Genomic DNA, 23,169 nt, shown 5'->3' with positions numbered 1-23,169 from the left:
TTAGCAGTTTTTGTTCCTACACTGTCCGTTGATGGTCTGTATCCTCCATTGATTTGAAATATCACTTACATACTAAATTCTTACGTATACTTTAGCACAGCAATGCGTAGATCATTCTTGACTTCCAGTCGGAATTGCTTTTTTCATTTCGATGCGTAAACATTTTGACTTGCGAAGTGTTAGTCGTGACTTGCCAAGAGCTCCTCTAGCTTGGGGTAAAACAAGGTTGTATCAGGGACTAGCACAATCTCCTTAGTTCATTTGAGCAGCTGTACTCCAGGAAGAAAGAAAAGAAAACGATACTAACAAAAGCATGTGTTTGAGTCTGTGAAAGCAATAGCTTTTCAGGGAGTCCCACCCTGTAGACTTCTACATACTTCTCATTGGCCAGAATTGGGCAGGTGACCTCACCCCTAGCTGCAAGAAAGTGTGGGAGGGGAGAATTTCTCACGGGGCAGATTGATACCTCAGACAAAATGGGGGTAAGGAGGAAGGTGTAAGTGGATATTGAATGGGGAATATCCCCCATCGGAGGGTCAGCTATATTGCTCATCTTTCTTGTTCTTCAGAATTTCCCCAGGTATTCTTAAGAGACAGAGGGAGAGGGGAAGGAAGAAAATGGAGGTGGGAGAGCAGGGGTGAGAGGGTGATGATTTATAAAATAAAATGCTCAGGTCTTTAGTGTTCAGTTTGATGAGTCTTAACAAGTGTATATGGTTGACTCTTGAACAACATGGGTTTGAACTGCACTTATATGTGGCTTTTTCAATAAATGCAGTACAGTACTCTAAACGTATTTTCTTTATGATTTTCTTAATATTTTCTTTTTTTTAGTGCTTATTGATTTTTGAGAGAGAGAGAGAGAGTGCACACGTGCATGAGGAAGGGAGAGGCAGATGAGGGAGAAAGAGGATCCAAAGTGGGTTCCGCACTGACCGCAGAATGCCCAATGCAGGGCTCGTATCCATGAACTATGAGATCATGACCTGAGCTAAAGTCAGACACTTAACCAACTGAGCCACCCAGATGCCCCTCTTAATATTTTCTTTAGCCTACTTTATTGAAAGAATACAATATATAATAAATCTAACGTACAAAATACATGTTAATCAACTGTTAAGACTTTGGCCAATAGTAGTCAATTTGTAGTTAAGTTTTTGGGGAATCAAAAGTTATACTCAAAGTTTTGATTGCACAGGAGGTTGACACCCCAACCCGTGTTGTTCAAGAGTCAATGTACACGGTATATCTGTGTACCACCGCCCAAAACAAGATATAAAATATATCTGAAACTCTAGAAACTTCCCTTGTTATATGTTTCTAATTAGTCTCCTTACCCTCACCAGTCATTTTCTGGTTTTGAAATCTGTGGTAGATTAGATCTGCCTGTTTTCGAATGTCATAGAAATGGGGTCATACAGTATGTATTATTTTGTCTTCTTTCACTCAACTGTGTTCCTTGAGATTCATCCATGTTGTTTGCGTTATCAAAGATAAAGCCAGGGGCACCTGGGTGGCTTGGTCACTTGAGTATCTGACTCTTGATTCCGGATCAGGACATGATCTCACGTTTTCTGGGATTGAGCCCCATGTCTGGCTCTGCATTGACAGTGCAGAGCCTGCTTAGGATTCTCTCTCTTTCTCTCTCTCTCTCTCTCTCTCTCTCTCTCTCCCCCACCCCCTGCTCCTCCTCTGCGTGTGCATCCACGCACACACACAGTCTCTCAAAATAAATAAACATTAAAAATTTTTTTAAAGATAAAGCTAGATACTAGTTCACGTGATGAGGACAGAGTTTAATCAGTAATTAACTATTCCAATAAGGAAAAGAGTCCAGAGTGAATGAAACTCAACTTCAGTTTGTACAGAGGAGATTTTAAAGAGAGAATGAGGGAGTAAAGTTGGGGGTGAATAAAGTCAGAAGTAAAAAATTACAAAATCCAGGAAAGGTATTGGTTCATGTGAAACCACCTGGATTTGCTCACTGGGAGACAGGGACCTGATCTTTCAGTGTTGGCTAGAAGAAACAATGGATGCTTTTGGCAGCCTTGAGTTTTCTCGGGCAGGCACTAAGGGGTACTGGAATCATCCTAGGGGTGGAGCCTTGAGCTGTTAAAGTCTACATTAGTGTTTGTTCGAGTCTCTATACAGTAAGTCAAGGTTGAAGCCTAGTCGAGAAGAGGGCTCGAGGAACCTGGCTAGAGTTTGGTCAAGGAAAGAGTCTTTGTCAGTGTAGTTTGTTCCTATACGTGTATGAATACACCATGATTTGTTCGCGTGTTCTCCAATGATAGGACATTTGAGTTGTATCGAAGTTTTTGGTCATTGTGAATAGGCTACAAGGGACATTCTTATACAGGTCTTCAATTTCTCTCAAATAAATGTCTAGGAATAGAATTGCTTAGTCACAGGGTGGGTATGTATTTAACTGCTAGACTAATTTCCAAAGTGGTTTATCGCTTTACACTTCCCACCAGCAATATATTGAAACTCCAGTTGCTCAACATCCTTGTTAACATTCTGTATTGTCAGTGAGGGTGAAAGAGCATCTCATTATGGTTTTAAATTGCATTTCCCTGGTGACTAGTAATCTTAGGCATCTTTTTGTGTGTTTATTGGACATTCCTACATCTCTCGTGAACTGTCTGTTCAACATACATGGGTAGGAAAATTAAAATTGAAAATATTGACAATAGCATCCAAAAACCTAAAGTGGGTAGGAATAAATATAACGAAAGACGCAAAACAACTTTACACAGAAAACCGTAAAACACTGTTGAGAGGAATTCAAGAAGACTGAAATAAATGGGAGATACGCTTTGTTCATGCATTGGAAGATTTGATGTTTTGAGATTCCTGTTCTCCCTGACTTGATCCGTGGAATCAGTGCAATCACCATCAAAATCCTAGCCATCTTTTTTTTTTTTAGAAGAAATTAACAGATTGTTTTGAAAATGTATATGGAAACGTGAAGGGTCTTGAATAGCCAAAAAAGTCTTCAAACGAAGAGCAGAGTTGAAGAACTTAAACTGCTTAATACTGCTTGATTTGAAGACTTGCAGTAAAGCCACAGCAATCAAAGTCTTTGGCATAAAGATAGATCAGTGAAACAGAATAAAGAGTCCAAGAAATAGACCAAACACAAGTACTGCTGGTTGATCTTCACCTAGATTGTCAAGCCAATTCAGTGGGCGAAAGGGACGTCTTTTTAATGAATAATTCTGGGTAAAGTGGATATTCAAGTGGAAACCAAATGGACCTTAGCCCCTACCTCATTCTGTACACATTAATTTGGGATGGATCATAAACCGAAATATAACAGCTAGAACCATAAATCTTTTAGATGAAACCATGAGAGCATATGTTGACAACCTTGAGGTAGGTAAATGTTTTGGATACAGAACCAAAAAAAGCACTAGTTACAAAGGAAAAATGGATGCACTGAGAAAATGATCAGGCAAGACAGACTGGGAGAAAATATTCAGACTACATGAGCTTAAATGTTTTGTTTTTTCCAAAAGAACTTTAGCATTATTCAGGCCCATGACATCCTGTTACTATATTCTGTATTAACTGGGTTTTTTGCTTGCTTAAGTCAGATAGGAGACATTGTACCATGGGAACTTTCTGATTGACTTCTCCTACTTAACTCACTCTCTTGTGAATGTTGGTTCCTTTTTCATAAATGCCTTGCCCACTAGTCAATGAGTACTTACAGTGGAGGCAGTAGATTTTAGGACATACTAATCCTTGTAAAGTAATTGGGTGTTAGCTGAAGCCAAAAGGCAGTACCAGTAGCCTCTGTTAGGAAGAAACGATAGTGTGTGAGTTCATTGAGGCTCAGTTTTGTTTTGTTTTTTTTTAGGTGATTCAACACTTAAGGCCTTGCGGATCTACTTAAGAAAGCAACAGAGCTCACAAGAAAGGAAACAAACTGAAAGTCTGTTTAGGTACAAAGTCTGTTGCCCTTAAGACTTTGCTTCCTGCCTTCCATGTATAACCAAGAATAAAACTACCAAGAAATAGAAACAAAAAAAAAAATGAGACTAAAAAAAAGAACAATAAAATTAACAATGAGAGGTAGAGCAGTATCTTAGGCTAGTATGCAGTATGTAGTTCAAATTTCAAACTTAAAAATTGATGCTAAGAGTATCGGATTGATTTTTGCAATTGCATTTAAGTACATTGTATGTATGTGTATGTGTGCATACGTTACATATATATGTTTAATGTACATATATATGTGTGTGTGTGTGTACATATATACACACACACGACCACGTAAACACACACACATACACACACACACAGATATCATTTAAGCAACTGAAGTGTCGGGGGAGGGATCCAAATCCAGGTGAGTAAATAGGTCGAAAAGCAATAGAATGAAATTTTCTTTTTTTTTTTTTTTAATTTTTTTAAAGTTTATTTATTTTTGAGACAGAGACAGAGCATGAACAGGGGAGGGTCAGAGAGAGAAGGAGGCACAGAATCTGAAACAGGCTCCAGGCTCTGAGCTGTCAGCACAGAGCCCGACGCGGGGCTCGAACTCACGGACCGTGAGATTGTGACCTGAGCCGAAGTCGGCCACTTAACCGACTGAGCCGCCCAGGCACCCATAGAATGAAATTTTCTACAGGGTTCTGCAGCTTGAGGGACCGACCTTCACCTTAGTCTGTAAAGCAGTGCCTTCCACGGGGGGTCATTATGAGGGTTGTAGGCGTTCCGTTCCTATCGGTCAAGCATTTGGACTGATGCCTGGCATTGTAGTCAGCTCTCAGGAGTGTTGATAGAAGTAAATGAACCTGGCCTTGATCCTCACTGGCTGGGAGAGCGCGGAGGGCCCCTGCCCTTTCCTTCAGATGAAGAAATCCCTGGCGGAGAGCATGTCACACCTTTCCTGTTGTAGGTGGTACTCATGCCTATAGGGCAGAGTCAGTAAATGCTCTCGAGTGAGTAGGCGGTCGGCCCAGATCAGTGTTTCCCACGGAAGGAATGTGAAATGACTTTAGGTGGCACACAGATGTTTGAAATTTTAATAGTTAGGTATTTATTGTAGTGTGTGTTATAGGTAGCACGTCAGACCCGAGTACTAAAAAAAAGCGAGTTGATTTAGAGAAATGTTACACTGAACAGGTGGTACGTGAATGTCATGAAAATTTCAAAAGCAATAGGGATTGACCGAAGACTGCGAAATAGGTCTTTCCAAATCGGAGATTTTTGATTCTTTGGGTTTTAAACAAAGTCAGGATACCCAAAAAGAGGGGATATTTTCTGGGTTTGGGCAACAGAGGACTGTGGTGGGGACAGACAGACAGCAGCACTAGGTGCACAGCGTCAGTGTAGAGGCGACCACTGTTCACCTTTTGGTGCCTACTCTGGGAAGTCTTGATATGTGTACTGTACATGTATGTATATTCACGTGTACGTGAATGTACGCATTCATCTAACAGAATTGGGAACATTCTGTACATAGAATTTTGTAGCTTGCTTTGTTCACCTGATACCGTAACCCCAGGTTCAGTGTTCTTACCGAAACCTTTTTGTGTTCATTCTTGACTATTTCCTTAGGGTAAAATCCTAGAAGTGGGATTGTTTGGGCATCGCGTAAATATAACTCTTCAGCTTTGAGTACCAGCAGCCGAAGTGCCTCGTGGCATGGCAGTGACAGTTTACAGTTCTGGCGGCTCAGCTGCCCTCTTTCTCATCCTCACCAAAGCCAGGTTCTATTAAACGCTTTTGTTGCTCATTTGATAGCAGATTTACTGCTTGCTGTTTCTGCTTTCATTTTGCATTTTTTGGTTTCTTTATTTTGTATATTCAGTGATCACTTGGCTCTTTGGTGATCTGCCCATTTTTGGCCTTTCTTCGGGGATATTAGGATTTTTTTCCTTACTGATTCGTAAGTTCTTTATGTTTTCAGGATGTTACTATGTGATGTCACAGGTACTTTTCATCGCTTAATATTTGCCTTTTACTTTGCTTGTGATATCTAAGCTCACTGTTGCTCATGTGGCGAAGGCAACACTGTATTTGATCCATGCTGTGACACACGTTCTTACGTCTTTGCCATCAGCTGTGACTTATTCTCGATGTGTCCCGCAGTCACTGCCAAGTCGCGTTAGAGTTGTCATTACCTGTGCGAGTGGATGTGGTCATTGTTGCTTGCGGCAGGGCCGGATGACTACACCGTCAGCTCTTGGGTGCTTCTGCCCACGTGCCTTTTAAGGGCCATTTGCAGAAGGAGCACAAATCCTGATGCTGTTGGAGAACCATCCATGGATACCTCCTGATGAGATCAAGAAAGGCTCAGTAACAAAACCTGCACCTGGAGGGTCGGCAGCGTGGAAGGAAATCTTGGAGAGGATGATGGTGATCTCTTGGGGATGCAGCCTTGCCAATGCCCTTGGCGGCCCGAAGGTCAATATTGTGTGGAAACTCACAGATACCCCAGAAGGGAAGACTTAACCCTCTTATTGCATTCATCCATTTCCTTTTAATCCGTTTAAATAAGCACAAAAGGGCTTTTGCAGGAGCGTCTGGCGGCTCAGTCAACAGAGCATGCAACTGTGGATGTGGTTGTGAGCTCAGGCCCCACGTTGCACACAGAGCCTACTTGAAAACTAATTAAACAAACAAGTAAACGGGCTTTTTCCAACAAGCACAAAATTAAAATTGTAAGCAATAAGAAAAACATTAAGCTAACTAACTGGCAGTGTTTCTTCTTTCCTTTTTCAGTCTTATAATTGATAATGTCTTAGATGAAATATGGCGTATAGTTCATGGAGAAAGAGTTTAAAACATAGAGATAAAACACACACACACACCAGAAATCGCCAGTACCCTAGTACTTGTCCTTAGATACGCACATACGCACATACACGTGTTCACGGGCACATTGGCTACATCGGTTTTTGGCCCGACCTTTTTCCCTTCACGGTGTCTTGAACGTCTTGGCATGGCTGATCCTTCTAGTTCATATCTGAGATGACTGGTTAGTGGTTCCTTGTGTGGATCCACCATGTTCAGCTGGGCTCCCAGGGGTGACAGAATTCTAAGCTCTGAAACGGGTTGCCCATCTCCCTTTGGAACTCCCCATCAGCAGTGCCTGCTAGTTCTTTGACCCGTACTCTTCTTAGCAGTGCTCTGTAAATCTTCTCATGTTAGCCACTCTGAAGGGCAGATCAGTGACATCCTTTTCCTCCCAGAACCCACTGGCAGTCTTCTAGATCTGGAGACCAGAAGGAGACGCATGTTGGAGACATTAGAAAGTGGGAGTCGTAAGGACTCGTGACCGGATACGTTTGTGTTCTGTCCCCACCTGTTACGTTTGTGCACCTCGCCGTGGTTTGGGGCCGCTGCACGTGGCTGCAGAGGTCTCTCCCTGGCTCCCACCACCCGCCTCTCTAGTTTCTCCTGTTTTCCCGCTGTTCTCCAGCCTCCCTACCGACTTTCTGTTCCTGGAACATTCCAAGGCGGTTCCTGTCCAGAGCATTTCCGTCTGCTCTTCCTCCTGTCTAGAACGCCTTTTGCACAGCTCTCTCCAGTTCTGTAAGCACCCAACTCAGCCCATTCCCTTTTCAGAGAGGCTTTCCCTCTCACATTCTCTAACGTAGGTCCGTCCGTCCTCCATGCTGTTGTCCTTCATCTGTCACAAGCCCTTCCTTATCTTTGTGGCTGGTTCACTACTGTGTCCCCAATGGCTGGCACTTAGCAGACACTCACCAAAGATGGCTTGATGGAATCAATAGTATTAACTTGACCGAGGATACGGTTGAGAGGAGGGGAAACGGCTCCTTGTCATCCAGAGGAGGGCGGTAGTAAGTCCAACGCAGAGCTTGTGGAGGGGGGCAACTCGATCAGCTTTTCAGCAGCTAGGGCTGCTGGGCATTGGAGTGAGTGCCTTCTTTGTGGTGCATAGTCAGGCAGTGGCTTGGTGTTGTTGAAGGATTCTGGCATCGGATGTCAGGGTTGACCAGGTCAGTTCCAAGGCCCCCTCCAACCCTTACGTCCATGTTTGATGTTCGCATCACTAGTCTGTGGTTCTTGGACTGCAGACACGGCCTTTACCACTAGATGGCACCAGGTGATTCCTTTGAGGCCGGTGCTCCTCAAATCTGCCAACAGGGAGAACACCATCTTCTCTTTTTTTACTTATCGAAGTATAGTTGACATACAATGTTACATTAATTTCAGGCGTGCAACATAGTGATTTGACAGATCTACATATTACTCAGCCCTCACCACGGTTAAGTGTCATCACATCTGTCACCGTACTGTTACAACAGTATTATTGACTGGATTCCCTATATTCCACTTTTCATCTTTGTGCGTTACTCATATGACTGGAAGTTTGTACCTCTTAAGCCCTCTTTGCCTATTTTGTCCATCCCCCCGCCCCCTCTGGCAACCACCACCTTGTTCTCTGTGTTTAAGAGTCTATTTTGTGTGTTCGGAGAACAGACTTTTCATTGCATTTTACCCCAAACACCCACTTCAACAAAAGCTTCACAAAACCGTCTTAACTCTTACAGTGTGGAATGCATACTGATATTTTCTATTTCACTCTATTCGACTGCATTTTCACAGATGGAGACTTGCAAACTACTACACTGATTTTATTATACGGATGGGTCACAATTCATCGTTTGAAAAGCACCGTTTTAGACAGCTGAGCCTGTTCACCCTTGTAAAACTTGGAAAGTCGGGGCCCGTAGCAAATCGTGTCCCTTAATGAGTACTTTGTGCATTTCCGTGCTGACTTGCTGCCTTGAGAAGCCAAAAGTATGTGCTTCCTTGTGTGTGTGTGTGTGTGCGCGCGCGCGGATGTGTGAACGTGGACATGAGAGAGACTGGGGGGGATAGGTTTGTACAGGATTAGCAGCGACCACAGTCAAGGCAGCGGTAAGCCTCGTCAGTGGACGTAAAGAGAAGATCTCATATCTGCCTCTGGGAGCTCAGACTCTAGCTGGGTAACAGTCACTCACCCCTTCCCCTCTCAGCTTGGTCATCAAGAAACACGGAAATGAGCTCCTACACTCAGGATATCACTTAGGATGCTTCAGGGTGTAGCAGGTGACAGAAGCCTGACTCCGTTTGGTTTAAGCGATAAAGACATTTAGAAACTCTCAAAATGTCTGTTGAGAGGTAGAGCGGGGTGCAGGCCCACAGTGGCTCGGCCTTAAGGATCCAGGTTTCTTCCATTACATGTCCTTGTCCTAAGGCTGGTTCCACTCATGGTTGCCAGAAGACCTTAAGTGGTCATTGGGGTTTCAGATCCCTGGCTTAGAACGCTAGAACTTTGATTCCCTGTCGTGTGGCCTGGGGAGAGGTTAGGTTACTGTAGCATTTTCCAGGTTGTAGTGCATGCCAGAGAGGGTAAGCTACAACGGCATTTTCTAGGTTGTAGCTGTTCTGTTTATTTGTTCCTGGTTTTTCCTTTTACTCCTTAAGGGACGTGAAATGACAGAGCTGGGGGAAATACTTAGGGAGTCATTATCGAGTTTTACAAAACAATTCTAGATCTCCTTTCCTGTGGACCCAGAACTTCTGGTTGAGTAGAGTTGTCTGAATAGTTCTGGCCAGTGAGTTTGCCGAGTGAATAGATGATTGCATGTCTTCTGGGTGAGCTATGAGGTGAGGTTATATGCTCTCCAGGGTCCTGGAAACGGAATTAGCAGTCAGAATAAAGAGAGGTGACACATGGCCGCCGTGGGAAGGGTGAGAGGCAGTGGAAGTGAGCACCTCGGCGGATGGCTGAGTCTGTTTACATTTGTAACGGAGTGCTAAATGGGAGTGTGTTGGCCTTGTGAAGTGGATGGTTTTCCTCCTTGACCTGGTTCCTGAGAACCTGAATCTACTGACGTCTACTCACCTGCCTCCTTTTTATCCCTTCCAGGTTTGCAGTAAGCATTGGCTACTGGCATGACCCTTACATCCAGCATTTTGTAAGACTGTCTAAGGAGAGGAAGGCCCCCGAAATTAACAGAGGCAAGTGACCCCCTCCCTTCTCACTATTCCCTCATCAGCTGAGAGGCCTGGGGTTTTAGGGATTCATTCTTTTTTTTTTTTTTTTAAACAATACAAATTTATTATCTTACAGTTCTGAAGGTCAGAAGTCAAACATGGGTCTTACTAGGCTAACATCAAAGTGTCATCAGGGCCGTTTCTTTTGGAGACCATAGGGGAGAGTCTATTTCCTTTTCTTGTCTACCTTCTGGAAACCACCCACATTCCATGGAAGATGGCCCCTTCTCCATTTCAAAGCCAGCAGTAGAACATAGGGATTCATTATTAACATGAGAGTTGCAGTGTTCCTTCTCTCCGGTAGTATATGAAAGTGCTTATTTCCCAACATCCTCACCAACACAGTGTATTATGAAACTTTTCATCTTTGTGAATCTGATACGTGAAAAATGGTATCTTACAGTAATTTTATTTTAGATTCCTCTTATTTTTGGGTGAAGTTGAAGATCACTAGGTTTATTTTTTTAATATATTTTTTAAATGTTTATTTTGAGAGCAGGCGAGCGAGTGAGAGTTCACTTGCTTGCAAGCAGGGAGGGGCAGAGAGAGAGAGAGAATGAGAGAATGAGAGAGAATCCCAAGCAGGCTCCATGCTGTCAGCACAGAGCCCAATGTGGGGCTCAAACCCTTGAACCGTGAGATCATGACCTGAGCTGAAATCAGGAGTCGGACAATTGCTTAGCCAACTGAGCCACCCAGGTGCCCCAAGATCATTTTATATGTTTAAGAGCCATTTATATATCTTTTACTGTGAACTGTCTGTTCATGGAAGGAATGACTTTTTTTGGCCTTGTTAAAGTGATAGTAACACTGTTAGGCTGTACAAGTCATTTCTATCAAGGCAGTGAAAGGATTTGAGACAGGAGGGTGACTTAGTCTCAGCCAGATTGAGAAATTGGCCAAATGACCCTAGTTCTTGTGGGTGCAGGGCATCTTGGCCCTAAAGATGGATCCTATGGGTAGTTTCAATGAGAAATGCGAAGAAATTTTAAAGTGGTGCTTCCTGAGAATAAGGACATGGTACTTTGAGCTGAGGGTGAAACCAGGCATCAGTAAGATTGGACGAGGCCTGGCTAAGAGGCCTTAAGCCTCCCTCCCGTGCTCTTGAGGACACTTTCCTAACAGATGCTGCAGAGGCAGGGCCCCACCATGGTGCCCTGGGTGCTGGGGGTCCTGGGCAGCAGGTCAGCCCTCCGTCCTTCCTTCTTCCTCTCCCTAGTCGCTAGACTAGGGCCCCATAGTAGGAGAGTGCTTCCCAAACAGCGTGTGGGGAGCATTTTTAAAATTTTTCCAATGTCCAGTCCATTGTGGATGATACTCTGTAACCCACGGTAAAAAGGATTTACGAGAAAAGTAAAATGGAAGAGACACGTAACGTTTACTTATTTTTGAGACAGAGAGAGAGAGACAGAGCATGAACAGGGGAGGGTCAGAGAGAGAGGGAGACACAGAATCTGAAACAGGCTTCAGGCTCTGAGCTGTCAGCACAGAGCCCGACGGGGGGCTTGAACTCACAGCCTGTGAGATCATGACCCGAGTCGAAGTCGGACGCTTTACCGACTGAGCCACCCAGGCGCCCCAAAAGAGACATGTAAAAAGACAAGCTCAAATTATTTACTAGTAGAATCCATAGACATGAAATCCCTATGTCAAATTGCAGTAAGTGTCTATAAATGCCACTCAAATTTTGTTCTTAAAATAGTAATACTGTAAGCAGAAGGGCTTTAGAACCCAGATCAATTTTATCTTCCTTTGACCCTCTTTTATTTCTTGTCTCCTCTGTTCCAGCTTCCCACGCCAGAGCTTAACAAGTCAGTTTATTAGGCACCATTTGCCTGTGCACCGCCCCCCGCCCAACCCCGCCTGTGATGTTTTACAAACATCCAGGCTCTAACCCGCACAGGATGGAGATGAAGGGAGCACGCTAAGAAACATGGCTGTCTTTGCTTTGATATTATCTGCCCCATTTCCTGACCCCAGAATACTTTCCAGAGGGTCTCCCAATTTTGAGTTTCAGCCGAATTCTGAGTAGCTTTCACTTAGCCACAAAAAGACACATTTCTAAGAGGGACATTTAGATCCCATGTTTTGATGTAAAATATTTTTCTTTCATATGTAGATTTAGGGGGCATTGCGTTTTCCTTAAGGTAGTTGATCCAACCATTAGATAGATTGTGCTTATGTTGGTTCAAAAGGCTTTAAAAAAAAAAAGGAAGAGAATTTTAAAGTCGTTACTTCTCCCATAAGGTCTCTGGATAACCTAAACCGCTACCCCTGAAGAAGGGCAGAAGGGTTGTGTTTTGTCCTCCTGGTGTGAACTTTGCAAGGCTTATTTCCATCATCACTGAGTCATGGCTTGTCTCTGTCTCTCTCTCTCAGGATATTTTGCTCGCGTCCATGGCGTCAGTCAGCTTATAAAGGCATTTCTACAGAAGACAGAATGTCACTGTCAGATTCTAAATCTTGGGGCTGGGATGGATACCACCTTCTGGAGACTAAAGGTAAATTTAAAAATACCGCCCCCTTGCTTCCCCAATTGTTTAATTTTGTGAAGGTTCCCAGCGGGTTCAAAAATGTCAGGGGCGCCTTGGTGACTCTGTCTGTTGAGCACCCGACCCTTGATTGCGGTTCAGGTCATGATCTCTCGGTTTGTGGGTTCAGGCCCCGCATTGGGCTCTGTGCTGACGGCACAGAGGCTGCTTGGGATCCTGTCACTCTCTCACTCTCCCTCTCTCTCTGCCCTTCCCCCATCTCTCTCGCAAAATAAGTCAATAAACATTTTTTTAAATGTTAGAAATATATTCAAAAGGAATGCGGTGACTGCCTGTCTCGCCTCCCTGTCCCCATCTGCTTGCACCTGCTGTGCAACCACTGTCAGCCATCAGTACGTGATGTCACCAGGACCCTAGATATGTGCCTTGCTTCTTAGTTCCTGCTGTTACAAACAGGGGTTTTGATCCAAATCCTTGTATACATTCTCTGCGTGTGTGCGAGAGCCCTGCCAGTGGAGTAGCTGAGACCAGGGGCCCATGCATTTGCCGTTTACGACAACAAAAGACTTTACTGTCGTCGTGACGGTGTCTTCAGTATAGTTTGGAGATTTGCAAGGCTGGGTGATGGTAACATGACACAAAGCCCTTTTAAGTTTAGTTATTCATTTTGAGAGAAAGAGAGAAAGAGAGAGAGACAGAATCCTAAGTGGGGCTTAGATGTGTGGCCTATCCCACGGAGCACGAGACCGCGACCCAAGCCGAAATCAAGAGTCCGAGCCCAACTGCCTGAGCCATCCAGGTGCCCCTGCATTCTCTGATTTGGTCCCTCACCTCCTTCATTAGGGTTCAAGAGCAGGTATAATTACACTCACTCACAGAAGAGGAAATGGGTCCAGTTAGTGGCAGAATCAGGACCACAGGCCTGGTCTTTGATTCCGGGCTGGAATTGTAGCACCAAACCTTTTCTCTACAACGATCTCACTGATTGCGTTTTCTTTTTTGTAGGTTTGTACAGATCTCTCTTGGTTCTTCTGTCAGGTCGGTCATGTGGCAGTCATGGGTACGTGCATTTCCCCAGATTCTTGCAGAAGTACACCAAGATAAACTAGAGTGTGTGGGCCTAATGCAACCTGAGTGTGTATTTTGACCCTCATCAGCTCACCCGATGAGGTCTTTGGTCATCGGTGCCCCCAGCCTCTCTCTCACTGAGGTGAGAAATCAGTGGCCTCAGCACAGCCTTAGTATTAACCGGTTGCCTCTGCATTCTTCATTCAGGATAAGATAGCTAACATTTCTGAAGGGCGTGCACATCCATGACCTCGGGAATGAACATGAGAGCTCTGCAGGTGGGGGGGTGGTACCCAGACGGGGCAAGGCGGGCTCCGAGAGCTCGTGGCGTCCCCAGGTCGGACAGCCAGTGGCGCTGGAGCATGGAACAAACAACGGACTGCAGTTCGTCCACGTCCCGATTCCCTCCTTGTTCTCTCCAGAGAGCCCCGCGGCTGCTCGGGGGGTGAGGGGGGGGGGCTCTTTGCTATAGGTCGGCGGTGCCTCTGGGCCTCAGAGACCACGGCGTGGTGGAAGGAACTGGAAGAGAATGCAGTGGCAGAATGTGTGCAGTGTGAACAGAAGCCACGGGAGAAACTCCTCCTTTGGGCTTGACACCCTTTTCGACGTGGTCCCGTGGTTTGGTCTCTCCCCCCGCCGTGTAGGTGGGTTAATCATTGCTAAATCTGAGATTTTTATTTCTGAGCAAGGTACACTGAAGCTCATGTGCCCCTTCCAAGGAAAAGGTTATCTGTGAGGAGTGAGGAAGGAGAATAGTGCAGAGTCTGAAAAATTTGGTGGAGTTTTTTCGTTTTGATAATGACATCAGTCTAAAGGGTTTTAAAAAACCTAAGTTTCTTTTTAGAAAACTGATGCTTGTTTGCTCTGTGGAGCAGGAGCTGAACGGGCCAAATTTAGGCTGCCACCTATGTTGGTAAATAAAGTTTTACTGCAACACAGCCAACTCCCAGTTCCTTCCATCTTCCCTATGGCTGCTTTAGCCCTAGGGCAGCAGAGTGGAGAAGTCACAGCAGAGACCGTCTGGCCTGCAAAGGCTAGAGTACTGGCTGTTTACAGCAAGTTCGCTGAGCCCTGTTTTTGAGCTCTACGTGCTTCTGTAAAAGAGGAGGAGAAATCTCGTCGGCTAGTCTTGTTGTCTCGTGCACCTTCCACCTGGGAGGGTCCCCTGGCTGCACCAGCAGAGGTTTGGCTGTGGGTCACAGGCTCTTTGCTGCCGCTGGTGTGTGAGCTCGTTCTGTATGACGTCAGGCCCCAAGACCAGTCGAAGGGACAGTTGAAGGCTCCCACCTTCAAGCAGCGGGTGAGAGTAGGGTGCAGGAAAGCCAGTACAACCCCAGACAAAGAATAAAGGGTGAGTGAAACCCTTTAAGGGACCTCAGCTTCTTGGTGTCTCTTGAATCCTATTTCCACACGGCCAGAGGATCAAGGACGCAGGGGGTCAGTCTCAATATGGCAGCCTGTGCAGCGGTCGGCCACGTTGGATCTCCTTTTTTTTTTTTTTAAATTTTTTTTAACGTTTATTTATTTTTGAGACAGAGACAGAGCATGAACGGGGGAGGGGCAGAGAGAGAGGGAGACACAGAATCGGAAGCAGGCTCCAGGCTCTGGGCCATCAGCCCAGAGCCTGACGCGGGGCTCGAACTCACGGACCACAAGATTGTGACCTGAGCCGAAGTCGGACGCTCAACCGACTGAGCCACCCAGGCGCCCCGAATCTCCTTTGAGCCTACGGGATACTCTTCCTCACGGTTGTCCCCGGCTGCCCTCCGGTAGCTATGCACGGTCCCGGTTGCCTTCCATGCCTCCTGTGACGTGCGAGCTACTGGCGAGTGGAGTGTCCGAAGGGCTCGGGGAATCCCAGAATAAAAAGTTGAAGCGTCATGTCCCACAGCCATTTGTTGCCCCTTTCCCAAAGGCAAGAAAGAAGATGTCTGTTCCTTAAAAGCTCCAGTGTGCCTTTTGGAAGCTTTCCCTCCATGGTGACCCCTTAATCGGCATTCTTAAGAGGGCAAGTAGCTGATGAGTGGGAAAGCTCTTTAGAAAGTCAGAAGTCCTAGACGAGCCATAGGATCGTATGCTGTCCTGCATTTGCTTTTGTTCTCCAGGCCTTCTGGAATTTTAGCGTGTCCTTAACTTCATATCGTGTGAGCGAAATCCTTAGAGGGTGTTCTGGAATTTCCTAGCAAAAGTCATCTTCTGGCATGCTCTAAACGTTTCCTCCAAATATCTTCGGACAGCTGTTTACCAGGCCCTGCCCTATACACGGGCAGGGGAGCGCGGCAGCACCAAGAGAGAACGGTTGAGATCGGTGAGCGTGTCTCTTCTGATGGGTCAGGAGACTGTCTTTGTCTCTGTCTTCCTGTCTCCCCCTTCCTCCCTCCCCCTTTGTCCCCCAGACCAGATCCCCTGAGATTTTCCAAGGGCTGAGGGGTAGCTGGCTCTCCCAGTTCTGACACTTGCCCTTAGGGGTCACCTCCTACTGGAAAATGCTTGCTTGTGATTGCTGCCTCCCTGCCCGTCATGCTGTCGTGGGGGGCCGGCTCCCTCTCGGTCCCTGCTGTCCATCGCTCGTTACTGTGCACGTAAATGGTGTTCTGCGCAGTTGCTCGAGTCAGAAAGAGGGGTGTCATCCTCACCCCAGCTCTTCCTTAATCCCGGCCCACACCTGCGAGGCCCACCACCGGGTTCTGGGCACCAACAAGTGTCTTTTTCTTGGTCTTTTTTTCCACTTTAAGGAAGTGGCTCTGTACTTGTGGAATGTAAGTACAGGTGGATACGGAGGCGTTAGAAGAGCGCTTTGGGGGGGCGCCGGGCAGGTCACCAGGTTGTGGAGCGCCTTGTTTCTTTCCCCAAGCCTCAGGGGCATCGGGAGCTGCTGCAGGCCACACGCAGGGTGTCGCTGAGAGTCCAGACAGCGGTGTCCTTAAGTGTGTGCAGTTGGCGAGCTGAGGAGGAGAGAATGCGTTCGTGAATACGCTTCGGGGCTGAGGGATTGATTGGACGTGACAGAGAATGTGCTAGGATGGCCAGGGGGCCAAGGGGAGACCAGGCCGGGGATGCAGAAGGGGGAGCAGGGTCGTGTGTGTGTGTGTGTGCGTGTGCGCGCGCGTCTGCCACGCTCTTTTACTGCAGCCCTCAGTAAAGATAAATGTACACCCCAGGCCAAGACCTAATTCTAAGTACCCATGTCAATAAGGTTTTTAAGTTTATTTATTTAACTTGAGAGAGAGAACCGGTGGGGGAAGGGCAGAGAGAGAAGGGGACAGAAGATCCAAAGCGGGCCCTGGCCCCCACGTGGGGCTCAAACTCACGAGCCGTGAGATCGTGACCTGAGCCAATGTCAGACACTTAACCGACGGAGCCACCTCGGCGCCCCGTCCCCATGACAGTCAATGATAAAGGCACACACGTGGCACTTACTAAGGCAGGCCCCGTTCTGAGTGTCCCTTGTGTGTACTTATTGCCTCATTACTCCTCACAACCCCGTGAGGTGCTGTCCCTGTCTCTGCTTCGCGGAGGAGGGAAACTTGGCCCAGGGAGTGGAGTGACTTTGGGGCCTCGCGGCAGACAGGCGGTGGAGCTGGGATTCGAACCCCCGTCCCCTGCTCCAGAGCACCTGCCCTTTACCACCCGCTGTATCCTCCCCTCACAGAAAAAAGTAAACGTGTCACAAAACAGTACTCACCCCCACTGTGTGCGATGCTTCGGGATTTTTGCTGTTTTATTCCATTTTATCCCTCAAATGCTGGTCAGCATTGGTGTCCTGACCCTCTCTGATTCATCTCGATCTGCTTTTTGGAAAATTCTGTCAGGTCCTACTCCCCCAGCGCCTCCACATACCCCCACCTCCATCCCAGGCACTGCTCCCCCAGTTCAGGCTCCCCGTGACTTCTTCCCTGGACAGCTGTGAACCCCTGACGCCCGTCCTCCATCCATTCCCCACGTGGAGACCACAGTAATCTGGAAAATACATCTCTGCCCATATAGTTCCTGGATGTCAAACCCTTAAGTGCCCTGATGCTCTTCGGGGCCTAGTACTGGCTCGGTACGTGAAGGTGGTCAGTAAATGTAGGAGTGAACACATAATTCTAAAGCTTACTGCGTGTTTTTCCTCAGGATGAAGATCTTCTCCCAAGTAAATATTTTGAAGTGGACTTTCCCATGATAGTCACGAGAAAGCTGCACAGCATCAAGTGAGTATGGCTTTGACCACAGGAGAGAGCCCGGCAGGATTCAGGGGCAGCGTTCAGGAGGTGGCCGGTCTGAACACCAGAGACCTCGTTTTAGGGGACTCTTCCCTTTTACTCCCTTCCCGCCTTCCTTCTGGCCCCAAGGTCCCCATTCCAAACTGTCTTCAAAATGAAATGTCCCCTCCCTTGCAACTCTTCTGTCCGTTAACCTAATTTCTCTGAACACTTAATAGAAATGACCTGTAGTGGTTTAATTTTAATCTGAAATTTAAAAAAGTGTTTTAATGTTTTATTTTTGAGAGGGGGGGGTGGGGACAGAGTATGAGTGGGAGAGAGGCACAGAGAGAGAGAGAGACAGAATCCAAAGCAGGGCCCAGGCTCCGAGCTGTCAGCACAGAGTCCGATGTGGGGCTCAAACTCATGAACCGTGAGATCATGACCTGAGCCAAAGTTGGACACTTAACCGACTGAGCCAACCAGGCGCTCCAATAATCTGAATTTTCATGTGTGCTCCGGCTACTTCTGTATCTCCAGAGCGTAGAAAGGGGCCTGGCTCAGAGCAGATGTGTAGTAAATAGCGTTTGAATGAATAATGGGAGGCCAAACTGGCCATTTACTATATATGAGATAGTATGGGGGCCACCCTGAGTCCATGTTTTAAGAATTCTGCAGTTATAGATGGCGAGTTTGTGAATCTTTGCTGAGAGCTTTGGTAGCACCATGTGAAATGCTTCACTCAGATGATCTCATTGAGTCCTCAGAGCCGACTCAGGAATGACATGCTTTTATTAGCAGTTGAGGAAACCAAAGCTCAAAGAAGTTAAGCTAATTTCCATAAGGTTACCTGTTGACAAAGGGGTAGAGCTGAAATTTAAACCCTGACCTCAAGCCCAAGGTCAGATTTTCTCAGTGGTTTTTAACGTATACTTCTTCCCCTTCTTTTTATTTTTTTAAAAATTTTATTTTAACGTTTATTCATTTTTGAGACACAGAGAGAGAGAGCATGAACAGGGGAAGGTCAGAGAAAGAGGGAGACACAGAATCTGAAACAGACTCCAGGCTCTGAGCTGTCAGCACAGGGCCCGACACGGGGCTCGAACTCACAGACCGCGAGATCATGATCTGAGCCGAAGTCGGACGCTTAACCGACTGAGCCACGCAGGCACCCCTTCCCCTTCTTTTTAAATTAATCATTTAAACAAAATCTTAATTCTGACATTTAAAAAAAATTTTAGTGAACATTAAAACTTTCACCTTGTCCTTTAAAGATGTGTAATTCCCACAAGCTAGAAATAGTTTCCAAGTTTTTTTTTCTAACTTATCCTATGGAAACAAGTTTTCCCCCTTTTCCAAATACAAGATTATATTACATGAAATGTGCATTTTATCTAAAAAAAATTTTTTTTAATATTTATTTATTTTTGAGAGGGAGACAGAGTGCAAGCTGGGGAGGGGCACAGAGACAGGGAGATACAGAATCCGAAGCAAGCTCCAGGCTCTGAGCTGTCAGCACAGAGCTCAACGCAGGGCTCAAACTCACGAGCTGTGTGCAAGATCATGACCTGAGCCGAACGAAGTTGGATGCTCAACCGACTGACCACCCAGGCGCCCCACATAGTGTGCATCTGAGATGCGCTATGGCATCTGACGCTGTGCAGCCACAGAATACGACCTAGCTTGTTAGGACACCAAGTCAAATAAGAGCAGGTGGGCTCTCACTTAAGCCTAGAGGAGGTTTCTGGGGTGAAAGATGTGTGTATGGTGGTTGCGATACTGAAATCGGCTCTCTGATGTCTAATTTTTTGCACATTCTGGAGGAGAGCAGAGTTATCACATAAATGTTACTGAACGTCAGGTCTGAGTAGGAATCAGTTTATTTAGTTGTCTGTGATTAATAATGGTTAAAATTTTTTTTTTAATTTTTTTTTTTTAACGTTTATTTATTTTTGAGACAGAGACAGAGCATGAACGGGGGAGGGTCAGAGAGAGGGAGACACAGAACCCGAAACAGGCTCCAGGCTCCGAGTTGTCAGCACAGAGCCCGACGCGGGGCTCGAACTCACGGACTGTGAGATCGTGACCTGAGCCGAAGTCGGCTGCTCAACCGACTGAGCCACCCAGGCGCCCCAATAATGGTTAAAATTTTTAATTGAGTGAGCAGAAGCGGGAAACGAGAGACGGCTTGGAAAACACTGGAACGTTTGGAGACACATCGCTAGCCTATCTTTGGCGATTCCTACGTCTTGAGTGTTTCATGATCAGTTTGTGACTTGATGTCAGATTCGGAGTGTAACGCTCACTGACGTACTCTGAGACCTGACCCACTGAATTTTTCATGTGTGTGCTTAGGGTCAGACGTGATTAAGCAGCAGGCCCTCTGGAGTCACCCTTGCTTTGAGCAGTAGCGGTACCTACTGGCCATTTCGGTAGTGGGTGTTTGCGTTTTTTCAGTAACTAAGCTACTTGACTCATTTCTCTTTCCCATCTTGCCATAGATACAAGCCTTTCTTACTACAACCCATTATAGAATTACATTCAGAGGACACACTGCAAATTGGCAAGTACCTTTAACCTAAGTAGTACAGTATGGGCTACCTCTCTGCTTTTCTTCCCCTTTCTTTTTAAAGATGGTGTGTGTGTGTGTGCGCGCGCGTGCGTCTGAGTCTGCGCGTGTGTGCACATGACGTCACAGAGTGTATACTTCTGCATCACATCTACTGTGAAGGAACTTGAAACAATTTTTTGTATGGCCCCTCTTAGATCTCCATAGGTCCCAATATTAAATCTTTTGAAAAACATTTCAGTGAGTTGCAAACATTTCAAATATAGGAACTTTTTCCCGAAAATCTTTCCTTGGAAAAATCCAGTCCGGCAGCCTCAGACCCTGACTCCTACATGGCTGCTTCGCTGAGAGGGAATGCACATCCCCACCAGTGTTGTCTCGTACCTGACCCCCTTCACCTGTTCCATTAGGTCCTTGGCCCCGGGGCTCAGTTTTTACCCGTAAGTTTTCATTATGAGTGTTTCCAACAACTCTTTCCTCCCTTCTAAGCCTTTAAAACTAAGATCAAAAACACTCTTCCTGAATGTTCCATTGTGTTCAGTGTGTGTCTGACTGAGAAGTTCAAGGGGCTTATTAATAATTCAGGTCAGAAAACATGCTCAGAGAGGATGGCCTTAGATGGTGGGCACAGATAACACAGAAACGTCAGGCAACTAGACAGGCCTCTACACCAGCACAGTGCCCTCGTCACGCTCCTAGCGAACAGACTCCCACAGAAAATAGTATCTCCCCCATCCTTTGTTTCCCTTGTACTTAACACTACTGTTAAGTAGGAAAAGCAGTTTTCAAAAGAAGAATTGGCCCTGTTTTCTTTTTTCTGTGTGATGTGTGTATGTATTTGTGTGACAGAAAATGTGCTTATGTTGTGTGTATGAGTTTATATTGTATGTATAGAAAAAAAGACTGGAATGTTCTATACCAAAACATTAATAGTTGGAAGATGTGATTTTCTTTCATTCCACCTTCCTCCTTCTTGATTTTTTTTTTCCTTTTTGGAGTGGGACATGTATTTCTGTAATGGAGAAAAAATAATTTAATTTTGAAAAAAAAAATCCATTGAAATGATCACCTCTGAATGAATTTCTGTTGAAATGATAATCTCTTCTTGGTTTTCCAGATGGACACCTGTTGGATTCAAAGAGATATGCCATTATTGGAGCAGATCTCCGAGATTTACCTGATCTCGAAGAGAAGCTAAAGAAATGTAACATGAATCCACAGTGAGATATTTTTTTAACCTCTTACGCGTTTGTGATTTCATGCGAATGCGAAATAAGGTCAGGTGAAAGTGCAGCATGATACCCGTGTTCCGTTTTTAATTCTGAAATGTTTATCATTTCATTGCTATGAGGGAGGTTTTCTAAGTCTTTGAGAAGCAATGTTTCTCCTGTTTTCACATCAGAATCACGTGTATTGCTTTTATAACATACTGATGCCTAATACCATAAAGTTTGAGAGAAGATAATTGTACGTATAGAAACCTATAACTGCAGGGCGCCTGGGTGGCTCAGTTGGTTAAGCGTCCAACTCTTGATTTCCGCTCAGGTCATGATCTCACGGTTGGTGAGATCGAGCCCCATGTCAGGCTTTGCGCTGACAGCTTGGAGATTATATTAAGTATGCGTGTGAAAGCAGTTAAACGGAAATTGGCATAAACTATAATCTGTAGATTATTACAGTTGCAGTGGTAACCAGCAGCAACCCGCTGCGCACGTAGAAACACACCATTTGGGCAAATGTGCTACATAGCCAGGGAAATAATCACTTACAAATCAGGAGAGCTCTTGGGATGCCTGCATGGCTCAGTTGGTTAAGCATCCAACTTCTGATTTCGGCTCAGGTCGTGATCTCCTGGTTCATGAGATTGAGCCCCACATTGGGCTCTGTGCTGACAGAGCCTGCTTGGGATTCTCCCTCCCTCCCTCTCTTCTCCTCCCCTGCTTGCCCTCTGTCTCTCTCAAAATAAGTAAATAAACTTTAAAAAAATTAATCAGGGGAGCTGTTGATAGGGAAGTTTGCCTCACTTTTGGAGATCCACAAAATGGATAAGGAACAGCAGCTATCACAAGTATTAGAATTACATCCATAATTCTCTGGGGTTCATTTGTGCTCTGTGTTTTCCTCTGTGGGCTGTTTTTGCTTCGCTTAGATTTCTCTTCTGAAAAGTATTAATCCTGTTTTTAATATTGGCGATGGTGCCTCTTAAAAATATATTGTAAACGTGTTTAACTTTTCATTTTAAAATAATTCAAATTTGTAAAAAAAGTTGCAAAAATTGTACAGGAAATTCCCACGTAGCCTTCTTCACCTGGCTTCCCCATGTGGTAATACCGTATGTAATAATCGGAGCCTTTTACATTATAAAGGTTTTTGGAGGGGCACCTGGGCAGCTCAGTCGGTTAAGCATCCGACTTCAGCTCAGTTCATGATCTCATGCTTCGTGGGTTCGAGCCCTACGTCAGGCTCTGTGCTGGCAGCTTGGAGCCTGGAGGCCTGGAGCCTGCTTCAGATCCTGTGTCTCACTCTCTCTGCCCCTCCCCTGCTTGTGCTCTGTCTCTCAAAAATAAATAAACATTTAAATAATTTTTTAAATAAATAAAAACGTTTTTGGAACTGTTTTTCTCTAATTACCAACCTATTGAGGTTTTGAAACTTTTTTTCCACTCACTCACTTTTTCTAATCATTTCTATTGATATAATCTGGGGTTTTAGACTTAGGTTAAAAAAAATTGCTTACTTTAAACTTCTTTTAAATGTTTTTCTTTCTGATTTTCAACTTCATGTGCAACTTGGACTTCATTGTCTATGCTCTGGATTTAGTTCTCTCATT

At 45.4% G+C, this 23,169-nt stretch overlaps 1 protein-coding gene and 1 long non-coding RNA gene across 4 annotated transcripts in view; one reads left to right on the top strand and one right to left on the bottom strand.

Moving 5' to 3' along the window:
- Positions 1 to 23,169, top strand: part of LCMT1 (leucine carboxyl methyltransferase 1) — a 41,150-nt gene that overhangs the window by 6,222 nt on the left and 11,759 nt on the right. The window contains exons 2-7 of one of the 2 annotated variants that reach the window (XM_078439976.2): positions 3,866 to 3,950; positions 9,899 to 9,990; positions 12,406 to 12,527; positions 17,703 to 17,779; positions 20,272 to 20,333; positions 21,457 to 21,559. In XM_078439976.2, coding sequence (XP_078296102.1) covers positions 3,866 to 3,950; positions 9,899 to 9,990; positions 12,406 to 12,527; positions 17,703 to 17,779; positions 20,272 to 20,333; positions 21,457 to 21,559 — 541 coding nt within the window. The remainder of the gene's footprint in view (positions 1 to 3,865; positions 3,951 to 9,898; positions 9,991 to 12,405; positions 12,528 to 17,702; positions 17,780 to 20,271; positions 20,334 to 21,456; positions 21,560 to 23,169) is intronic. The other variant, XM_078439975.2, reaches the window with a different exon arrangement.
- LOC144614762 (uncharacterized) lies at positions 14,247 to 17,746 on the bottom strand. Of its 2 annotated transcripts, none has more exons than XR_014136351.1 (2): positions 17,686 to 17,746; positions 14,247 to 17,377 (listed from the first exon to the last, which is right to left on the bottom strand). It is a non-coding gene; the product is annotated as an uncharacterized LOC144614762 (long non-coding RNA). The 2 variants fall into 2 exon arrangements; XR_014136352.1 differs by having other exon boundaries at positions 14,247 to 17,374.

This window comes from Panthera onca, chromosome E3, assembly GCF_046562875.1.
Source record: "Panthera onca isolate mPanOnc1 chromosome E3, mPanOnc1 haplotype 2, whole genome shotgun sequence".
Classification (NCBI taxonomy): Eukaryota; Metazoa; Chordata; class Mammalia; order Carnivora; family Felidae; genus Panthera; species Panthera onca.
This window is presented reverse-complemented; position numbering and strand designations above follow the sequence as displayed.